Source organism: Cyprinus carpio, chromosome B17 (assembly GCF_018340385.1).
Source record: "Cyprinus carpio isolate SPL01 chromosome B17, ASM1834038v1, whole genome shotgun sequence".
NCBI classification, from domain to species: Eukaryota; Metazoa; Chordata; class Actinopteri; order Cypriniformes; family Cyprinidae; genus Cyprinus; species Cyprinus carpio.
Window position 1 is genome coordinate 4,465,984 of NC_056613.1, and position 21,173 is coordinate 4,487,156.

The 21,173-nt window shown below is 38.5% G+C and overlaps 1 protein-coding gene across 1 annotated transcript; it reads right to left on the reverse strand.

Annotated features, from left to right (window-relative positions):
* Positions 1 to 13,931: 13,931 nt before the first annotated feature.
* dact1 (dishevelled-binding antagonist of beta-catenin 1) lies at positions 13,932 to 20,685 on the reverse strand. Its single transcript, XM_042743263.1, has 4 exons — positions 19,983 to 20,685; positions 17,908 to 18,037; positions 16,941 to 17,096; positions 13,932 to 16,402 (listed from the first exon to the last, which is right to left on the reverse strand). The coding sequence occupies exons 1-4, from the start codon at positions 20,286 to 20,288 to the stop codon at positions 14,529 to 14,531; spliced, it is 2,466 nt and encodes an 821-aa protein (XP_042599197.1). The 5' UTR covers positions 20,289 to 20,685; the 3' UTR covers positions 13,932 to 14,528.
* Positions 20,686 to 21,173: the final 488 nt, after the last annotated feature.

The window sequence follows — 21,173 nt, forward strand, 5'->3', positions numbered from 1 at the left end:
GTAAATTTGAGCAAACACCACTCATATTTTCAGATGAAAATTAAATAATAGTTAATACTATATGTCCCCATTTATACTGCTTTGGTTACAACAACAGAAAAAAAAGAAAAAGAAAAAAAAGTAAAGAAAAGGGCAGGGAAATTTAATAAAACAGTAAACTGATCAATTTTAGTACCACGTTGTCTTTAAATAAAAGCAGTCAACAGGTAGAAGGAATTTATAATCAGGTCAGATATGGATGGCCTTTCTGTGACCTCTGAATCAACCCCTGGGAAATCACTCGGCAAGTGTGTGTGTGTGTGTGTTGTGTGTGTGTGTGTGTGTGTGTGTGTGTGTGTGTGTGTGTGTGTGTGTGTGTGTGTGTGTGTGTGTGTGCTTTCTTTGTGTGACATGCCACTTTGAAAACCATACACTAAATGTCTTCTCTAAATGATTACATGCAACCACAGATTTAATGGCTAATTAAATTGAGGGCTGAAAACAGATCATCATTTTAACCTTAAGAACATTACTAAGCATTTAGCTAGAGTCGTGTCAGGGTTATGGTGAGTGAGAAAGTGAGTCTCAGATGGTTTTGACTGGAAACCAGGTGAACTGACAACCTCAGGGACTAATCTCTGGGTGACACAGACACATCTTGACCGCTGATGAACACCCTGATGAGCTGGTGGGGATCCGTTTTATACACATCAGGTTGCCTGTAACTCTTGCGTCTCGGTTTTGTTAGCATGTAGCCACCCGTGTCACTCCCGTCCTTGCATTTGTTGTTCAGGGTCAGCTGTCATCCAACCCTGGGGAAATGTGAGAGAGGAGTCAAAAACAACAGCCACAACATGATGCCCAGGAACACTAATGATTGCATGTTTATTTAGAACAGGAAGACGCAAAAAAAGGTCATTATTCTAGCATTATCCTGGGGAATTAGTCTTAAAATGTGCAAAATGTGAAATGGCATCTCAAAATATGATATAAAGGTCAAACCCAGTTCAAATCTAACCAAACAATTACTTAAAATAGTTTTCCTTATAATAAAATATGATAAATAAGCAATCGGGCAAAAATTAAACTGGTCTGGCAATGCAAAACGAACTTTAGCATGAGAATGGACTCTAGAGCAAAGTTTCCCAATAGACCTAATTAGGAAAATAAAGGTGGAGGAAGGATAGCTTGAGTGAGATGAAATAGCGTTTATATACTGTTAACAATATGACTGGACGGATTGTCTGGATATGCTTCTCCTTAAAACTTAACATGTAGTGTGAAACACACTATTATAGAGGGATCAAAAATAAAAAAGCTTTCCGTGACTATGGAGAAGAAAGGACTTGGAGCGAGGCTTAAAAGATTATTCCAGATCTTCGTTTCTCCAGATCTCCTGGAGGTTGCCAATTGTAGTAAAAACTATAATGTGTGGGGTGCCAGGATTTGAGAAACGGCTTCTCTTAAGACCGGCCAAAATCTTTACAGGCCACTTCAAAGCTGCTTCATATCTGCTTTCTTACTCTGTCTTCATTTTCACTTCAGCCCACAAGGTTGCCTTTTCATTTGAATTAAACCCCACAGAAACCACTGTAGCAAAAGAGGACTCCATTTAACTGCACCCATTGAGCCTCTAATGCTAATAGACAAATAACAAAGTATCGCACAGAGTTGAAAGCGGAGGCACATGCATTTGGTTACGACTGGATGGAGTGTAAAAGTCCTTCTCTGAGACTTCCTCTGAGTCCCGTGAAGAGCAACTTGTTGGTATTTCCCTGAATCAGATCCTTTCTTCCCTGTTTCCCCCTTCCCATTTCAAAGACAGGTCCAGCTGGGATGTCCCGCCTTCTCTACCTCCATCACAGCAGTGTCTTCCTGTCATCCCCCACTTTCTCACCTCATCCTCTCTCCCGTTAGTCACATAAGCCCATCAAAGCAAAGACCACCACTTCTGTGACTGGTCTACTGTACTTGAAAGCAGCCAAAACCAAAACACCAATCAAAGCAAGCATACGTGACATGTGCCTGTGAACATTAGGGCTGCTGAAATAAACACGTTAACTTCTGAAGTTAATTAAATATGTTTAACAGTGTTAAATTTAACACAGTTAATGCATTTAGTTAATTTGAAATTGAAATGTCTAAAGCCTGGTCAGAATACAACCAGCTGTACCAGCTCTTGTTTATCAGTGAATGATAGAGAAAGACCTTCTTGAGAGCTCATAGGGTACATTAAATAAAAAGTCTAAGACTGCTAGAACATATTATAACTAATCACAAAGAACATCAAGCAACTAAATTAAACATGAAATTTTAAAGTATGAACAAAATCCAAATCTTGCATGAGCAAGAGCAAGTGAGCAATAACCAGTAATCTTTCTCTCACCAAATCAGTTTTCAGTAATTCACTTAATTAATATGCATGATCATCCTAAACATTGTGTCTTTTTTGAAGTTTAATCTTTTGTTAAATACTGCTGTTTGCTGTTACAAAAGTAGCTTCACTTAACCCATAATTTAGAGGAAATTTTCAGCAAAATCTTAATGTGAGCACAATCACATTAGCTACAGAAATCATTATTTGAATCTGTAACAGCCCAAGTGAAATAGAAGAAGGACGAGTTTTTTGTTTGTCTCATAGCGCTTTGTCTCTCTTTGAAACAAGTCAACAAAAGCCTAAATGACAGACATGTACAGTATAAGCTCCTTTTTTACAGATAAACTGGTTTGTTTCTTGGTTTTCTTGTTCAGACATGAAAGACAGACACCAGACCAACTGTAAATGAATTCTTATTTACAAGGAAAACCTTGAGGTCTCGTCCCAGGTGAAGAGAAAAAAAACAACTCTGCCTTATTTCAGCTGAATGGCAGTAGGCCGCTTGATTGATTCCTTTAAGAACCGTGTGAACATGGTGTGAATAGCTTGGTGGAGATGTATTCACAACCTCTTTTCTTACTGAGAATGTCAGAATGACTTCTTTAAAAGCTGGAGGCAGTAGTAAAAATCTTAGCATGGCATCAGGGCGCCAACATTCTGCTCTGTTGCTGGACTCGTATCGGTTTCTGCCAGACAAAACTGGAAAGTGTGATGAGTTACAATGTCATTTGAGTAGCTAATATTAAAACTGGTCTCACTTTAGCAGCTAATGAGAGCCTTTCAGCACTGACCATTTGACAGACTGAGTATTTCTGTTGTGGACAGACTGGAATGTGGAAACATCTTCTCTATACAGCAGCCTGGATGCTTGCAGGAGAAAAATGTCAACAACACTGTGACCTTATTTCATTTGTGATACAAATTAATTTCCTAAAAAATGATGCTTGGATGCAGAATGATGTTCATAGGGCAGATTTTTAGCTGTTTAGAAGCTAATTAGGTAAAAACCTAAAAGAAAGGCTACTGATCATGTAATTATCTCAGTTCTGTTAAACCCCTTCATAAATTCCAGAAGCCTCTGCTGTTTATGTACTGTTAGGGAGGATTATAAGAAAAACCCATTCAACAACCTTTCACACATTCACAGAAGCTCTGCTTCTTAAACTCTTTGATTTCCTTTGGCTATGTTAACTTACACAACTCTTTACCAAAGGGAGTCCAGGAACCTTAAACTCTGGAAACCTCCTGTTTCTACGTGGCTTTGGTTCGGAAACTTTGAAAAATCTTAAGAAAAAAACAAGAGGAAAGACTCCAGAAAATCTCTAATACAAAGAGTGCAAATAGGGATTTGACTCCCTATAACACTTTTAAAGCATTTGAAATAAATGTACAAATATTAAGAGATTCATTTTCATTGGTTTATACAAGCTGTACATTCAAATTACAGTAAATATACTAATTATAAATAGTACATTTCTGAAATTATTTATCATATTAATAATAATAATTTGACATATTCATGCATTTATCATTTATTTGATCAAAATATATATTTATATTTATATATGTGCACAACATACTATATATCAAAACATTTCTTACAGGTGTTTTTGAATTTTGTATTTTAGGGTTAACTGTAAAATTACCGGATGATGTCCTGGCAGAAAATTACCAGTACATTTTCTGTTTTTTTTTTTTTTTTTTTTTAAACATATATACATATATATTGGCCAACTTATTAGAGGTGTGCTTAGTGCATAAATAAACACATATGCATGAAATAGTTTTTAGTGACAATTTTTGGAAATATTACAATAAAGAGAGCGCACAATAATATTTATTTAAAACGTTTGTCTGCACAATGCTACATCTGACTAATAAGAATCAAGCACTCCAAAGAGCTGCGTATTAGTATCTGTCTGTGAGAGCAAAAAGGAAACCTCAGACTGTTGGAAAAAGTGCAGAAATATAATTATAATTCAGAAGTTTATTAAATTTCTCTTCACCTGCTTGAAGTGTTGCATTTTCATGGCGTGCATGATCTAAGAAGGGCCTCTGCAATTTTCCCACATTATTACAGATGGCACAGCTAATGACTTCTTCCATCAGGCATCTTTGAAACATGCACACAGCACTTATTTCCAAGCGCTGCAAATAATTCTGACAAATGGAATGTTCCATATGCGGCTGCGTTCTGTTCTGGTGCCAGAACTGGAGTGCCAATTCACGAGAGGCTCCAATCAGCGCCATCTGATGCGTGCCACACAGCGCACAGTTGTTCACTGTAACAGATTTAAATACCAAACAGAGTCAATAAGGATGGTTTCAAATGTGACATTCAACGCTCAAAGACTTTAACTGTGCTGCTTTGAGGAGAGAGGGATTTTGTTCTTGTTTTTTTTTAATCTCTAAAGCCAAAAATCTAAATCACTGAGTATATTTGACAGGAAATATATCTACATTTCTGTACAATGAGTTTGTAGATATGGCCTTGGGGTCTATCTTTAGCATCAATCTCAGATGGACAAATGGGAAGACGTCTATCCCGCCCACAACTCCACTGGTGGAGCACTAAATTGCACAGCAATGTGACAATTTTGTCTCAAGTGTCCACTTCAGAGATGTGAGTGCACATCTGTCCTCATATTTCTCTGGATATTCTGGATGTCTGTGATGAGATGCATTCCTACTCTGAAATATCTGCCGTGCATTTGGCAATTTAATAGAAAACAGCCCAGGATGATGATGCAATCCAAACCTTAATGAGCTGAAAGACACATCAGAGACTATTAACAGTCGAATTATAAGAAACTCCTGAATTTTTGTTCAAACAGGCTCTTGTGTCCAAAACAACGTTAACAAATTGACAAACAAAACAAATAAAATCAACTATATTTAAACTGTTTCTTACCCGGTGCAGAATTGTATTGTTGCTTGTTTTGCTCAGTTATGTTTCCTTCAAGCGTCAATGTTATGTCAAATTTTATATGGTGTAGAATTTTTTTGTTGTTTTTCTTACCCGGTGCAAAAAGCATATAGTAAGTTAAAATTAATTGTGTTTTGCTCAGTTATGTTTCCTTCAAGCGTCAATGTTATGATTGAAAATATTTACATGTATTTACATGTCTATATTTATATTCATATCATTTATATTATAAATAAAATATTTAATATATAAACATAACATATTTTACTGAAATATATACACGATGTATGTGTGTGTGTATTTATATGTAAACAATAAATATTCACAGCACACATACATATATTACGTAAACAAAAACTTTTATTTTGGATATATATAATGTAAAGAGTTCAGATGCAAAAGCCTCTAAGTGCCATCTGAAACTTTCTTCTAAAATTAGCATTTTTCTCAGGTTCTTTTCAATGCCATTTAAGTGAAAGAACTGAACATAAAAATAGGAGCCTGAGGAAAAATGCTCTTTTTAGACAACAATTTCAGATTGCAATACATATACATACACCTATTACACAAACCAGATTACTATGCACTTTTTTTTTTAAAGGGAGGAAAAGCAAAAGTCTCCCTTTTGCGTGGTCCATGGGAAACAACTGAGATATTAAAGACATATCCTTTGTGATTTTCTTTTGTGTGTAAGCATTATGTGTAAAAACAGCCTTAACAGCAAATTTATTTGTGATTATTTTCTAAAAGTAAAATTACACGCCAAACCACAGTAGCTGATATGGTAGAAATAACAACCGTCATTAATTCTCATTAGGGTGGTAGACACAACTTCCTCTGTTAAGTGCTCTGGAGGAAAGAAAGAGAGAGAGAGAGAGCATTAGTCATTATAGCTACAGTCTCATTATAATAATGAAAGGCATGTCTGAGGACAGAAGAGAGGAGAGGAGATAAGCTTCAGCTGACCCTGTGCATGTGTTTATGTAGAGAGAAACAGACAGAAACAATCAAACAGTAAATCTGAGGAACAATCAATGACGCAGCTCACCATCAAAAGATTCTTATGCTGTTATTGTTTTTGAGAGAGAGAGGTTAAGACACTCATTCCCACTCTATCAGGCAGGTTTATGGCTGCTGGCCGTCCCCATCCCCTCTGTTGACTCATTATGGCAGACGTCAATGCCTGTATTTAAGGTAATTTACGGTGGTAAAAACAAGATTGAATGATGGAGTACAAATGTTTTCCTACAGCTGTTCGTTTTTCTAGCGGGCTTTCAGAGTACAGGAAACCTGATGTTGGTCAGACCATTAGATCATGTGCTGCACATGTGAACATTATATTTGTCCACAGACCATTTCCTACACATGTGTTATTCTCAATAACCCTACATCAATGTTTTTTAGGTAAAAGATTTGATCTGATAAGTATTAAGATTTAAAAGTCCCTAAATGTGAAGATGACCAACAATGGAGGCTGTATAGTAGCAGAATAAACTTAATTGTTCATTTATTCCTTACTTTCTACATGTTTGAAGTAGTGTAGTTTCTATCATTGTGCTGTCAGTTCAGTCTGTTCCTGACTGAGCCGTCTATACGCACAGGTGACGCAAGCCCATCAGACGTTCTTCTCAAACAACAGCACTCTGTTTGTTTCTCCCTGTTTGACCGTCCAGACAACACAGACACATTTCATGCTCCACAAACTACAGCATCAATGCTTACTGCATGACTAAAATTAGCACATTAAACAAATACAGGCCGAGCTGCTTTGCATGAAGACACAAATTACTTTAAAACTTCATTGTTAAAAGAATGATGGAAGTTTCCAGGGAACAATTAGGGCTGGACAATGTAACTAAAATTATATCTGCCTCCAAAAAAGGTCAACTAAATGTATGAATATAAATATATAAAAATAAATCAATAAAATATTTAAAAAATATAATTATAGGCCGTTATATCACTAAATGCAAATATGTTAATCTTTAAAAATTGTAAATAAAATAAATTAAATATGAAAGCATAATAAAATACATAAAACCTGTAAAATCTAAAATATATTAGATTATACTATTAATATACATCTATATATATTAGATTTTTGTAATAGATTGTATATATGTTTCCTGTATTTTAAAGTTTTCATATGAAATGTATTTAACAAAATTAGAATTAAATTACAAATCAAATTATTTGATTCACATTAAGTCATATATCAATATTAGTTTATTATTTAAAAACTAAATATATTTTTTATTATGTCTATATAAATACACACACACATACAGTATATATTTAGAAAATATTTACATGTATTTACATGTCTATATTTATATTCATAAAATGTATATTATAAAAAATTTATTTAATATATAAACATGACATTTTTCTGAAATATATATATACATAATAAATATACCAAGCACACATACATATATTATGTAAACAAATGATATCACATCGCCTTAGCAACCATGAAAAAAAAAAACAGGTTAGCATGCTCACGTGGTCATAATTACCTTTTCATTAAGAATGGCAAAGGGCTTTTCTTTGAGCACTGAGTGCAAGTCATGGATCAGTCTGACAACCTAATGACTCTCTCTGGGCTTATCGAGGAAGTCATCAATACTTTTAAAAAGCTTCGGGCTGTTCGTACCATAAATGTCATTCTTCAGGGCAAGTCGAACCAGGTACCCTCAGACAATTATGCAACCTGGAGAAGAGAAAGAGAGGAGAATTATGCAACCTGTTTTTGAATCACTCTGCGGTTGTGCACCTAAACTTTATCCCATGCGAATGCAATTGCCTCCCGCCTGTACACAGACCAAACAAATAGCTGGGATTTTTGACATAATGAGCAGCAGCTCCAGTGTTTGCATTCGCCTCTTAGCAACAGCAACATTCATTATGCAAAAACCTAATTAAGTGTGTTTGAAACTCATTGAAAAGCAAAGTCCCTCCTTCCCTCCCCCCTTAAAGACAACATCAAATATAGGTGGTCAAAAGTGTCCCTTGACTCCCTCAAGCCTGTTTTCAACATGCAAATGAAGTATAGGGTCCTGTTGAGACCACCAGCCCCTCTCCCCTCCCCTCCCCACAGGCTCCGGTGACCTCCACAAGCCCCTCTGTCACCCCTCGGGGTGCAGACGACCCCTCCCTCGACGGCTGGCCGCAGCAGGACTCGAGCTCTGATGACACACCGGGGAGAAACTAAGAGGGGGAAAAATGTCTATTAAGGAGACAATGTGTTTCACAATAATCACCTGCCTGGCTCTCGTCCATTAAACACACATCTCTCCCACCGAAACCCTGCAGGGCTTTCTTAGAGGTCAGCCAAGGAGCTCATTTAAATAGAGATGCATTTATCTGTTTGCGGGTGACTTATGGCCTGTCGGATTTGGGCGCTGCTGGTAAACAGCAATTCCTACTGGTTCCCAAGATTGCAGATAGCTGGGAATCGTGGGGGTATTTATTGATCTCCAAGGAGCGTGTGGCGTCGACGCAGAATAATAATAATAATGTCACTGCTTTCTGTCGTCGGAGGCCCTGTTACATGGTATTATAATGATTCAGTCATTAAAATCATATTCTGAGGTAGTCAGAAACACATTTGACTACATCATATTTGTAGTGTGAATGCTAATATGAACAGATATAATATTCAGCATATGGCTCTAATACTTAATATACTTTATTATTTATTATTCATGCAAGAATGGGAATTTGCTGGTGAGACTGGCATTGAAAAAAGTCTTAGACATATATGCCATATAGAAATATACAATAAATAGACAAAATCAAAGAAAGCAAATAAATATTAAATATTTTTAAAATATGATCTAATTTAAAAATAACTTTAAATGGCAAGAAGTCAAGAGTAAACGGAATAACTTAAAGTCCTGTTTAAAAAGATATACAAGGTAATAAAAAAAATAATTTGATAAATTATATAAATTAAATGACCATACAAATTAATTTAATAAATGTATAAATATAAAAAATAAATGTAAAAAAACATACATATATAATAAATAGACATGTAAATAAGTAAAAATATGTCAAAACATATGTCAACACAATATGTCAAAATAACATCAAGATGACAAGAGTACAAGAAATAATGTAATATAGTAAATTTGTATATAGACATAAATCAATACAAAATATATAATATAATTTTATTATACATATTGTAATAACATGTAAACATGTAAATACATGTAAACAATAAATACAAGTATAATCCATTTTAATCCGTATATGGATTATATGGACGTGTCTGTGTAATACAAAATTTGGATATGTAAAAATATGTAAAATAAATGTTAAAAATAACTTTATTTAAATAAAAAAGCTCATATGAGACATCATAGATCTTTTTGATGCCAGATAACAAAATGAATAATGAAAGGTTAGTTAATAGCTTAACAAATATAATATAATATAATATAATATAATATAATATAATATAATATAATATAATATAATATAATATAATAATATAATATAATATAATAAATATAAATATAATATATAATATAATATAATATAATATAAATAAATATAATATAATATAATATAATATAATATAATATAATATAATATAATATCATTTAACATATAAAACAAATAAAAAGTAAACATTTAAAAACTTTTTCTGCTTTATCAATACCCAGCAGTAAGTGATGCATGTAGGCAGGAAATCTGGACAAAATGAGATCACAAGTGGTCACAGGAGACACATTTGAGATGCACGTTAATAACAGGTGTACACAGGGCCAGAGTTACACACCCCGGGTCACATACATTCTCTGAACATGCACGCTTTTAGCCAGTTAAAACTGAAAAGCTTTCAAGCTTTTATGGATTGTCCGATGCACGTTAATAACAGGTGTACTCTGGATATTTTTTTAGCTTTTATGGATAGACATGTTGCATCACACTAAAGTCTTTTATCCACATCCAGATCTGAGCAGAGGGGGTCAGGACACAGGCGGAGATGTTGTGGTCTGTCTGGGTCTGGTCCCTTTTGATTTACACATCCAGTATCTCCATATCTGTCATCCATTTCCTCCCATTTAACTTTATGACTCTTGGTGACTGTTTGAAGATCAGTGGAGGAGGAAAGACCGCTGCGGGGAAAGGGAAGTCAGAAGTCTCACAAACAAAGTGTCTCTCTCACATACACAGCATCTCTTGTTCTTCTCAAAGCCAGTGTCACTCCTCAGAGCCGGGTCATTGAGCCTGATGAACGCACCACTTAAGAGATGTTGAACAAACAGAGAGCCGTAATTACCAAGAAAGACCCGAGGAGGAACTGAGGAGAGCCATCGGTGGAAATCAAGAAGTTCAAGGAGAAAACAAGCCCAAAGATGCTCGCTATGGGGCCTCTTTACACTAATCTGAGTGCTGACTGAATGCAGTTGAAATTGTAGATCTATGGAAACTCTAACGGGTTCTCAGTGTATCCTTGAGAAGGGGCAAGGGAAAGGACAATGGGTGGGACGCTGCATTGTGGCTAATGCATTATTCAGCTTAATGTGACAGTGTTTGGGTATTAGTGCCTGTTGAACCGCCATCATGATGGAAACTAGAAAGCGGCTATTTGTTTTGACTTCATTAACTCCAGAGTCAGAAGTTCAGATGAGGCCAAACGTTTGGAAGAGAAAGAAAAACGACGCCTTTCATGTGCCGCAGAAAATCTGAAACAGGCCGAGAACTATAATTTAGAGCAATAAAAGTGCAAATCAATGTTAAACAGTTCCATGTTACTGTCCTGTCTGACAAACGATCCCTAACATCCCTATAGATCCAAATGGAACATTATAAAAATAAACTGATTGTGAAACTGATGACATGAAGGACCAACTTTCTTCATTTTAATATTAACGATAGTGTAGAGAACATGTTAGTTTATCTTAATCCAGATTTGACCCAGATGTCTTCATTTATGTGATTATTTAGTTTGGGGAATTAATTAAGAATAAACAGACACATTAAAAAAGCTCAAATTTTGATCATTCAAGCTGACCCTTTGCTAAGCCCCACCTTGAAGCATTTACAACTGTTGGCATCCATTATTTTCTCAGACAAGCTTTTAATACAAGTAACCACAAATATCTCTATGTTTGAGTGGTTTTAAACACTTTAATATGGAAATTAACCAAAAACATGGGTAACCAAACTATGGTTAACCAATTGACCAAAAGCATTTTGCAAGTCACACAAACTATATCCAGAGAGAAAAGGCTTTTTTCCCCATTTCTATATCTTGAAAAAAAAAAAATGTAAATCTTTATCAAGAAGAAATATAGAAGAAAAAATCAAATATTAAATAAATGCAGTAACCAAGGCAGGTGGGACTTAGAGGGGCTTACATGTTTTTTATTAAAGTTCATACCGATTAGGTGAGCATCACAATAAAGGTAAACGATATTAAAATATCATCAGCTCTTCCAGTTGTTTATCTCTGGTTTTGCTAATGCAATGATGCTGAAAATCTTTAAAGCTCTCTTCAATCAATACTGAACACAACCAATAAAACTAAAGCCAGGGGCTTAAGAGAGGTGAAGATCTATTTACCGGTTGCATGAAGCAGAGAGCCTGCAGTGCATATGACGTACCGCAACACTAAAAGCCCCACAGCCATCTGATCTCCTTCACTGGCTGAAATCAAGATACTTCTGAGAAATTCTCTCCTGACAATGAGTCGGAGAAGAGAGCGCCCTGGTTTCTGGTGGGGAGATTGTTTTGCGTGGGTTATCCACCAGTTGTCCATGTATTAAGTTTACCAACTTGGCCTCTCGCTGACCTGGCTGGATGAGCTAGTTTCAAAGGAAGATTGATCTGTGCATGATCTCTGACAGGCCTGAGAGAGTCATTGGGCCCTGGAGAGTAACTCAGAAGCAAGGCTAAATCAACACCGACTGCATGCTTCTCATAGGCCACTGTCTCGGGCCCCAACCCGCATGCTCCACTGGGCCCAACTGACCTTGAGCGCCAGAGCGACCACAACTGCCCTCTGCACAAATGTAAGCTACAGCAATAGTACGGATTCATCAGGGTACAAAAACAAGGTCACTGATAAATCTGAACTTCTTTTGGCCTTCTTTGTAACGTTATTTAATTACACAGAGAGTACTAAAAACATCAATAAAAATAGTGCTAAAAATCATGTTTGATCCCTCAACTAACATTTAACCTTCACAGAAAAGCACCAAGGTGATAGCAGATGCCATGATATTCATATACAATTGTATTTTCGGTATAGAACCAAAAATATGGTATTGGGATAATACATGTCCAAAAAACTAAACATACAGTACTGTGGCAATACCATAGTAGAGTGATGATATCACACAACACTGACATTAAATTTCATGTAAAAACGTGGTGCATTAATTTCATTATCATGACCAAAAACCAAAGTAATCACGGTTCATTTGTTTTTATTATGTATAATACCAACCAGATCTAAATATCTTGGTCTTCATTGCCTGTATTTTCACAGAAAGACAATGGAAACCAGTTACAGTCAAAACCTCAAAAATGCTGACATCTAAATTCCCCGAGAACTTCTTAGAAAGAACTCCTTAAACGTTCTGCAAATTACACTGTGCTTTCTTGTTTTTGTTTTTGGCAATCATCTTCAATTTCATAAAAAAAAAAAACTTTAAGGTCAAAATATTTAGCAACCACAATATGGATGCACATAGATGTTCGAGAAATCTGACACCATCTTAATGAATTTCCTATACTCTAATCATTTAATTCCTTTATGTTGGATATCTATGGTTATCGTGCATGCTAAATAAACTATCATCTAACAGGCTCCGATTACGAGATTTTGTGGTCTCAGCACGGATAAAGAAACATCTTGTAACCAGGCAGAAAAAGCCATGTGCTCCTAAATGCCAGAAAGAGGAGAACACTGTCTGGTTTTCACACAGCTGTGGTAAACTAAACAGACGCATTATGCTTTAAAGAGCCAGACCTATTCCAGGAGGCCATCTCTGCTAGATTCTGGAAACAGAAGGGGAAATCTCTCCAATGTGACTGTGAGGGACACAAGCCAGATATGAAAGGTCAGATACTTATTTAAGGACAGCAGTCTTGAGTTCAACAGGTTTACTTGTTTGAACTTTTGTCTTGCACTAAATATTCAGCTTTAAGAAACATTTTCTGATATCTGTCCTCTATGTTTAATCTATTTTTCTCTCCAGGTCATCTGAGCAACAGCTGAGATGTCTGTTGCAAAAATGCATTCAAATCAAAAATAAATGCAACATCTGATCCTCATGTTTTCATTATGTTCTTTAGTGCCAGAGGAGACCTTCTACACTGTTTCGACTGACGTGAGTTTGCTGGCATGGCATGGCATGGAGAGATGGCATGAAGGAAGAACTTTAATTGTTTGTTTGCTAAATGCATACAGAGACTAAAAGTAGATGGCACATTTAACTGCTATGGGCTCTAAAAATGGGTTTGGGGTGGTTTAACATTCCCTTGACATCAAAAGATTCGAATCCAGGCCATAAGAATAAACAGAAGTGGGTTGTTTAGTAACATGTGATGCTAATTTAACATGGTTAAGTACTCAAAAGTACATAGAAAACCAGCCACAACCATCAAATAAACAAAGACACCGAATGATTTTAACAATTGGGATTTAATAAAGAATAAAAGGACACAAGAAAACAACATACATTAACATTTATTTTACAAAAGGGTAATTTACAGCTAATAAGGTAAATGGTGAAGCTGTTGCTCATGCATATTTAATGTGCATTTAACAAAAGCTCTTAACAATCAGCAGGTGAACTAGTCTTGGTAGCACTGGACACTTCTCAGACTGCGTCTGTAATACACTGCTTCAGCTCAGTCATACTTCCTATTCCACGCATGACTAACCAAATATATTAAGTTATAAATATCTTTTTAAAAAAGTAAACCATGTATGAACAATGCATTAACATAGTACTTGCTATGCAGATGCATCACAGAAAAAGTAAATACAAAAAATAAATACAAAAAAAAAAAATGAAAAAAGTCTACAGACAATTACATCAGGCGGCTAAAAAGTGCAGGGGAAGGCATTGTGCTGGACAGAACTTGAGTTCCCAGCTGACCGACAGGCAGTTTTAGGCCGTGCAGCTGATTTCTGTCTAGGCACTTGATTGTGTAATAAGGGAGAGAAGCCAATTTGATTGGCTGCATCCTAACTGATCCCAGTGTTCCTCAAATCTTTCACACTGTGGTCATGAGTTTTAACGAGCCTGATCGGAAACGTAAGATCTTCTTTTTCAGGTTGTGGGAAGCCTTGATTTTGACAAATGCCTTAGCCTGTGCTGACGTCATTCCATGGGATCCTGTACCCGCCTGGCTGAATTGGGGCCAGTTGACCCCTGCACTCCCCTCAGAGTCACTGCTAGTGCTGCTCTCAGCCACATAGTCCGCCTCGCTAGCGCTCGACTCGCTGTCCCCAAAACAGTTGGTGGTATAGTTACTGCGCTCATCCTCGCTTGTGTCCAGAATGGTGGAATGGAAGAGGGAGGCGCACTCTGCCGAATATTCAGAGTCGCTGCCCACATAGGAGTAGGGGCTGGTGTACTGTGCATTAGACGGCAAGTACATGGCTGACGTGTGGCCCAGCATTTCGCGTTTTTGCCTGCGGTGAGCCCTCTTGAAAGCCTCCTCATATGGGATCTCGTGGAGACCCCTTGGCCGCCGGTGGTAGTCGTTGCGCTTGTACTTGGGTTTGGCCAACACTGCCTCATGATGTCGGTGATGTCCGTGGTGTCTCTGGGCAGAAGATCGACCCCCGGTGGAACTGGTGTGCTTCTCCAGGATTCGTCCTTCAGGGATGGAGGCAGGAATTCTCTTGGCTTTTGTGGAGGCCTTCTTGGAGGATCTGTGCAAGTGGTGGACGTCGTCCACTTGTCGAGACCGCCGAGATCCTGTCCGATGCTTGTCACGAACAGTCTCAGAAACATGCTCGGAAACTTGAGGTCTACTTTTGGCACTGGTGGAATTTTTCATTTTAACAATCTTGATGTTCTTGGTGCCACCCTTGCGGAGATTTACATTCTGTTTCTGAGCAGAGATGTACTGGCCACTGACCAGTTGACCTCCCTCATCTTGACTTTGAGAAGAAGAACCAAGGCTGAGCAACTCTGGAGCCAGCTGTTCGGCGTCTTTACCACAACTTGCTGGATCCTGAGCCTTAGGACTCCTCTTAAGAGGACTTGCTTTCATTGCCTGTCCAGATTTATCGTCCTCCACAGTGTAATAAGAATGCTTGTTGAGTTTGGGAGAGGAAACTGCATTTGGGCTGCCTAAATCCTGGCAGTCCTTCGATGCAACACTTAATGGCTGGCCTTTAATGGCTCCAGAAACTTTCTTCTTCAAGATGCAACTAGTGTTGCTATCAATGGTGGGTGTGTAACCGTTCTGTGGCTGATTTGGAGAAAAGTATGCTCTATTTTGTAGGGTTCCTCCCTTGGACTCAGCAGACCACTGTCTTTGTGGCGACGCTGTGCTTGGCTCAGTGCTAGTTGCTAATGCATTTTGTAAACACGTCTGCCAGTTAGGCTTGAGGTCAGAGGTCCATTGCTGGGCCTGGAGAGCAGCAGGGGCCCTTGAACAAAGACTAGCCTGCCTTAAAATGCTCTTGGATGGGTCAGTGTTAATGCTTGTTCTGGGTTTGTTGGTCCTCAAGGGTTGCGCCCTCCTCTGAAGTAGCCCAAATATATAACTATCTAGTTTTTTGTTTGGGAGTGTTTGAGAAGCATGCCAAGATGAATTCTGGTTGCCCACAACCTGCTCAGGTTTCTGTTCATCACTCGATGCTTCACCAGGCTTAGAGAGGTTACAATCGTCCTTTAGGTGACTAGTCATGGATTGAAAGAAGATGGGGCTCTGGACAGCCACCGCATGGAGAGGGCTGGGGTACCGGTAAACATCATTACCGTTTTTGGCAATGAGGTCACAGTGGAACTTGGACAGGACATCGCAGGAGCCATCTGGGGAAGGGGAGTAGGATGCAGAAAGAGACTGGCGGACTGTTCCAGAACTCGAGTCTTCACAATGGCAATCAAACTCGGCACAACTGCCCAGCTCATCTGTAAATCCCAGAGGACACAACAGTTAAAACTACAAGAAAAGACAACGTCAGATTACTAAAACAGCTAATTTTGTGATGTTATGGCCTGTGAGAGCAGATTATTTCTAATTCCAAGAGTTCTAGTGCTTAGCTGGGTGGGAGGTTAATTAGTTTCCATGTGCTAATGAGCCTTTTGTTGCTAGCTTATAGGTGTGGCTGGAAGAGCCATCAGCAGGGCTGTGAAACCAAACTTCTCTCGTTTCACCTCTATTTGCACAGTCAAGCTTAAGTGATTACAGAATGCTTTCTGCTAAGAGAAATGCAACACAAAAACTGATGTCATCTGAAGAAACTAGAAACATACGAACAAAGCGGCCTTTCTTTGTGACACCAGCTTTTAAGCCAGAGGAAGAAATCACCATTAAGTAAATAGTTCTGCATTTGGTTAACAAAGCTAAAGAAGGGAACAGCATTTCAAGACTACATGGAACAGTGCTGATGGGTAAGACCAGTTGGAATGACCCAGAAACCTCAAACCGTCACAAGAAGACCCTCACCTGCAGGCTTAAGCCTTCCATCGGAGGCACAGAGCGAGGTGTCGAGGGGAGTGCACAGGCAGGTGGTGGAACGACAACTGGACAAACACTCGCTGAAGACAGAGTTGGAGGAATTGGAGAGGGATCCTGAAGCACCGTCACTTAGATCGTAAAAGCCTGGGGGAAAAAGGGCGAGAGATTAACACATTAATTTTACATCTTCAGGAATGAGGGGACAATGCAAAGACTGTGCTTTTCCGCTCTTAACTGAGCTCTTTTGTGGAACCTACATCCAATTACAATTTGAATAATGTAGCTACCAGGAAGGTATCCATTTGCAAGAGGAAACAGAGCTAGGAACCAGATCTCCATACATCACAATTGATATTTGCATTAAAATGGCGAAGTTAGGAATAAACCCATTACAACTACTACAAACAGCATAGAACAAAAATCCGCCTTTGGGCTGAAGAAAATAATTCCAACTCAAAGATTGAAGAACTCCATCTTCACATTAGAAGCGGTTATAAGGCCACTTTAACAATCGAGACTTTCAGAGACATGTGTAATCAATCTCCACTTTATACAACCTTCCTCCAACAAAAGTGCAGTCAGTCCCAGCACTAAAATGACCTCTCGTATTTGGAATGTAAACCAGTGGAGCTGCAGCAGGCCTCTAGCACAGGGTGCAGATTGTTCGTATTACCAAATTAGTGCTTAAGCAAAACAGCTAAGCAGTTTCCAACAGACATTAGGGCTTGCAGGTACACAAGCTACTACAGGCCCAAAGCACATAAAGTAGTCTTGTGCAAAGTGATATAATTTGAACAGGACGTCTGATTACCTCCCTCGGGTGGTTGTTGAAGATTAACAATCATTAAAAATGTTTTATTGGAAATCCTTTCCGCCTACGCTGACTGCTTAGATTGTTTTGATGATCAAACATGCAGTGCCTCTCAAAGTGTTATGCTTCACAACAGATACTAACCTGAACTTGGCCGGCTGTCCGTTTCCACATGTTCATGCGAAGTCTCCGTGTCCAACCGCAGGTCACTGATCTGTCTGTCTAATTCCTGGAGCTGGTTGATCAAACCTGCATCTCGCCTCCGGAGGCAGTTCTATAAGGAAACAATACGTTTTGGAAAGATGTTAATACAAGGTTTCATGCATGTCTAGTAGTTTAGCAGCTTCATAATTGCTAAGATTGTTTGCCTTTTCATTTAGAAGATTTGCCCTGCAGCCCTAACAACAGTCTGGAAACAATTGCATTTCTCAATGCCGGTGGCCTCACGGCTCTGATCAGACAGATGTAATGAACTAAATTAGAGTCACACCTCGTATGGGAATAACTGTTCGACTTTGACACACCGCTTGAGAGCAATTGGATGCATCTGACAACACCCGTATCATGTGCTGCATTCCAGATTAAGCGTGGTGAAACGACAGACTGAGGAAAATGTAGCCCCTTCAAAGCAGACGGACATTACTTCAAATGACCTATAATCAGAGGCATGTTATCTGCTGCAAATTTTAACTGCTGTTTGCTGACAGGGGAAGTAATGCAGTGCAGATTCCAGGCTATATGGAGCAGTGGAATGGCGTTTCTTCTGCTGCAGTCCGAGGCTGTAAAAAAGCCTGGTCCTGACAGGCGGGCTGCGAGTGATTTATGGGCCCTGAGCTCTCAGCATGCTGGGCTGTGCAGACCATTTTTACACAAAGTGCCATTTGCAGAGCACACCGACGGTTATTTTGAAACGGCATCAAATTAACCCCAGACCACTGTTGATATCCTGGGCCTGGGTTTGGGACGACAGTGTCTAAATTTCTGGTTTATACTCAATTCATTTAGTTAAGCTTAGTCAAAGACCAAAGAGGATTGATTGTTTGTTTTTGGAACGTCATAAGGACATTAGGCATTATATGATCCACAAATTACCATTAACTTTAATGTAGTTCTGGGTGTGAGGCCTGCAAACAAACTGCCCTCAAGATAAACAAGTGGGGTTAGGCTCAAGCCACTTGTGTACATGTCTGAGGCTTTAGCAAAGCCAGGAAACAAATCCAAACCTTGTAATTCTTTTCTGTATACAATACATTAACCACAATGCGTGGGCCCGTAGGGTTACGATAATGGTAATGTTTGCAAATACCTCAAGTGGAACCAGGTGTCTTTGGCCCAACTGTTAAATTTAATCTTGGTCATCCTCTAAAGACAGCAGGGGGCTTGTAAAAAGTTCATTTCCATTGAAACCCATCAACTAATCTCATTCAGGCCGGTTGGACCCCCTCCTAGACTTGCATTAGAAACTCAGGGATGTTCTACTGCTTCCAGGAAGTTTGATTTAAATGGTTCTCTTTCTGCTTTAATGTCATTCTAATGAGTATAGGGTCTGAGCTATAATCACCACATGACTGCAAAGGCAAAAATAATTAAAAAAAACTTTTTTCTATTGCATTATTCATATACTATTATTTTCTACTATTCTAAAATTCAAATAGATTTTAGATTTTAATTTAGTTCGATACAACTAAATGTCAAATTAGAAATATGAAAATTCTCAATGCCATTCTGAAGTCACAATATAAATAGTTTTCTTTTTTAATTGCATTCAAAATCATACAAATTCATTTTTATTCTCAGTTTAGTTATGAGACCTCCCTTGCAAAAATGTACAGTGGTGGTACCATGGCTATACTGTGCCTCTTTCATACATACTATAGTACTGTGGGATTATCATCACTTACAAAATGGACATGTACCTTGGTAATACCATGGTATTTTTGTAAGTATACCCTTGGAATACCATGCAAATACAATGGTACATGACATTTTGTATTGTATAAAAAAAGTACATAGTATTACCATCACTGTACTATGGTACTGCCAAAGTATTTTTGTAAGAGATATTTAATTACAATTACAATTACAAAAAAAAAAAAAAAAAAAAAAAGTAATGCATTTTTTTTCTTCAGAAATATAGGCTAGAGAAAGGTTGCACTACATATGAACTACATCAACAACAACAATAATACTACTAAAAAAAATCCGTTTCCGTTACTCACCAATTGTTTTCTAAGTAATAAAATATTTTCCTCCAGAAGTTTCTCTTCAGTGTTCAGATAGCTGTCCTCCACGGTAAGGCAGGGTTTGTCCTCTCCCGCGAGCTCCTGACAGTTCAACACACTCCTGACCAGCAGCTCCTGTCTCTGTCTCAGATACTCCAGCTCGGTCAGACCCGCGACAGTCGCGTCCAGACGCTCCCGGGTTCGAACCCGCTCCACTTCACCGCGCGCCTCGCATTCCTTCCGATCACGCATCATGAGCGCGCAATAATCCCTGCACAGCAGCATTTCTGACAGTTCATTCATTTATATATCCAGCGATAACAACGCTACGGAGATTCTTCTGATTAACAAAGTGCATCTGAAAAACACTTATGACATGGTCAGATATTTCCATGTATTAAAAGTGATCATCGAAAACAAAAAGGAATCCCAAAATTCAGAGAAAAAGAAAAAAATGAAAAGAACTTTTTGAGCTATACATAAATGGCATTTAAAAGCCTGTTTTCCTTGCTGACGCTCAGTATAAAAAGTCCAAATCCACAGACAGAGAGGGGGTTGATGTGTGCAGTCCGGATGATACTGGGATCTGAATGTGTCCTGCAGTGAAGAGCTCAATCACACTCACACACACACACACACACTCACACACACTCAGAGCAAACCCTGCTGCTGAGGATGCGGCGGGGTCCTAACGCCCACCCCGTTCACCCCCTCATCTTCTGTCCTATGGAAGCGTCCTTTACATGCATGATGACATGCGAAGTGACGAAGTGACGTGACATTCAGCCAAGTATGGTGACCCATACTCAGAATTCTTGCTCTGCTTTTACCCATCCGAAGTGCACACACACAGAGCAGTGAACACACACACACACTGTGAACACACACCCGGAGCAGTGGGCAGCCATTTATGCTGCGGCGCCCGGGGAGCAGTTGGGGGTTTGATGCCTTGCTCAAGGGCACCTTAGTCATGGTATTGAAGGTGGAGAGAGAACTGTACATGCACTCCCCCCACCTACAATTCCTGCCGGCCCGAGACTCGAACTCACAACCCTTCAATTGGGAGTCCGACTCCTAACCATTAGGCCACGACTTCCCTTTCCCTCTGTCCTATGGAAGCGTCCTTTACATGCATGATGACAATACATTACAATCTGAAAAACAAGCAATTACATGCAAAATCATATA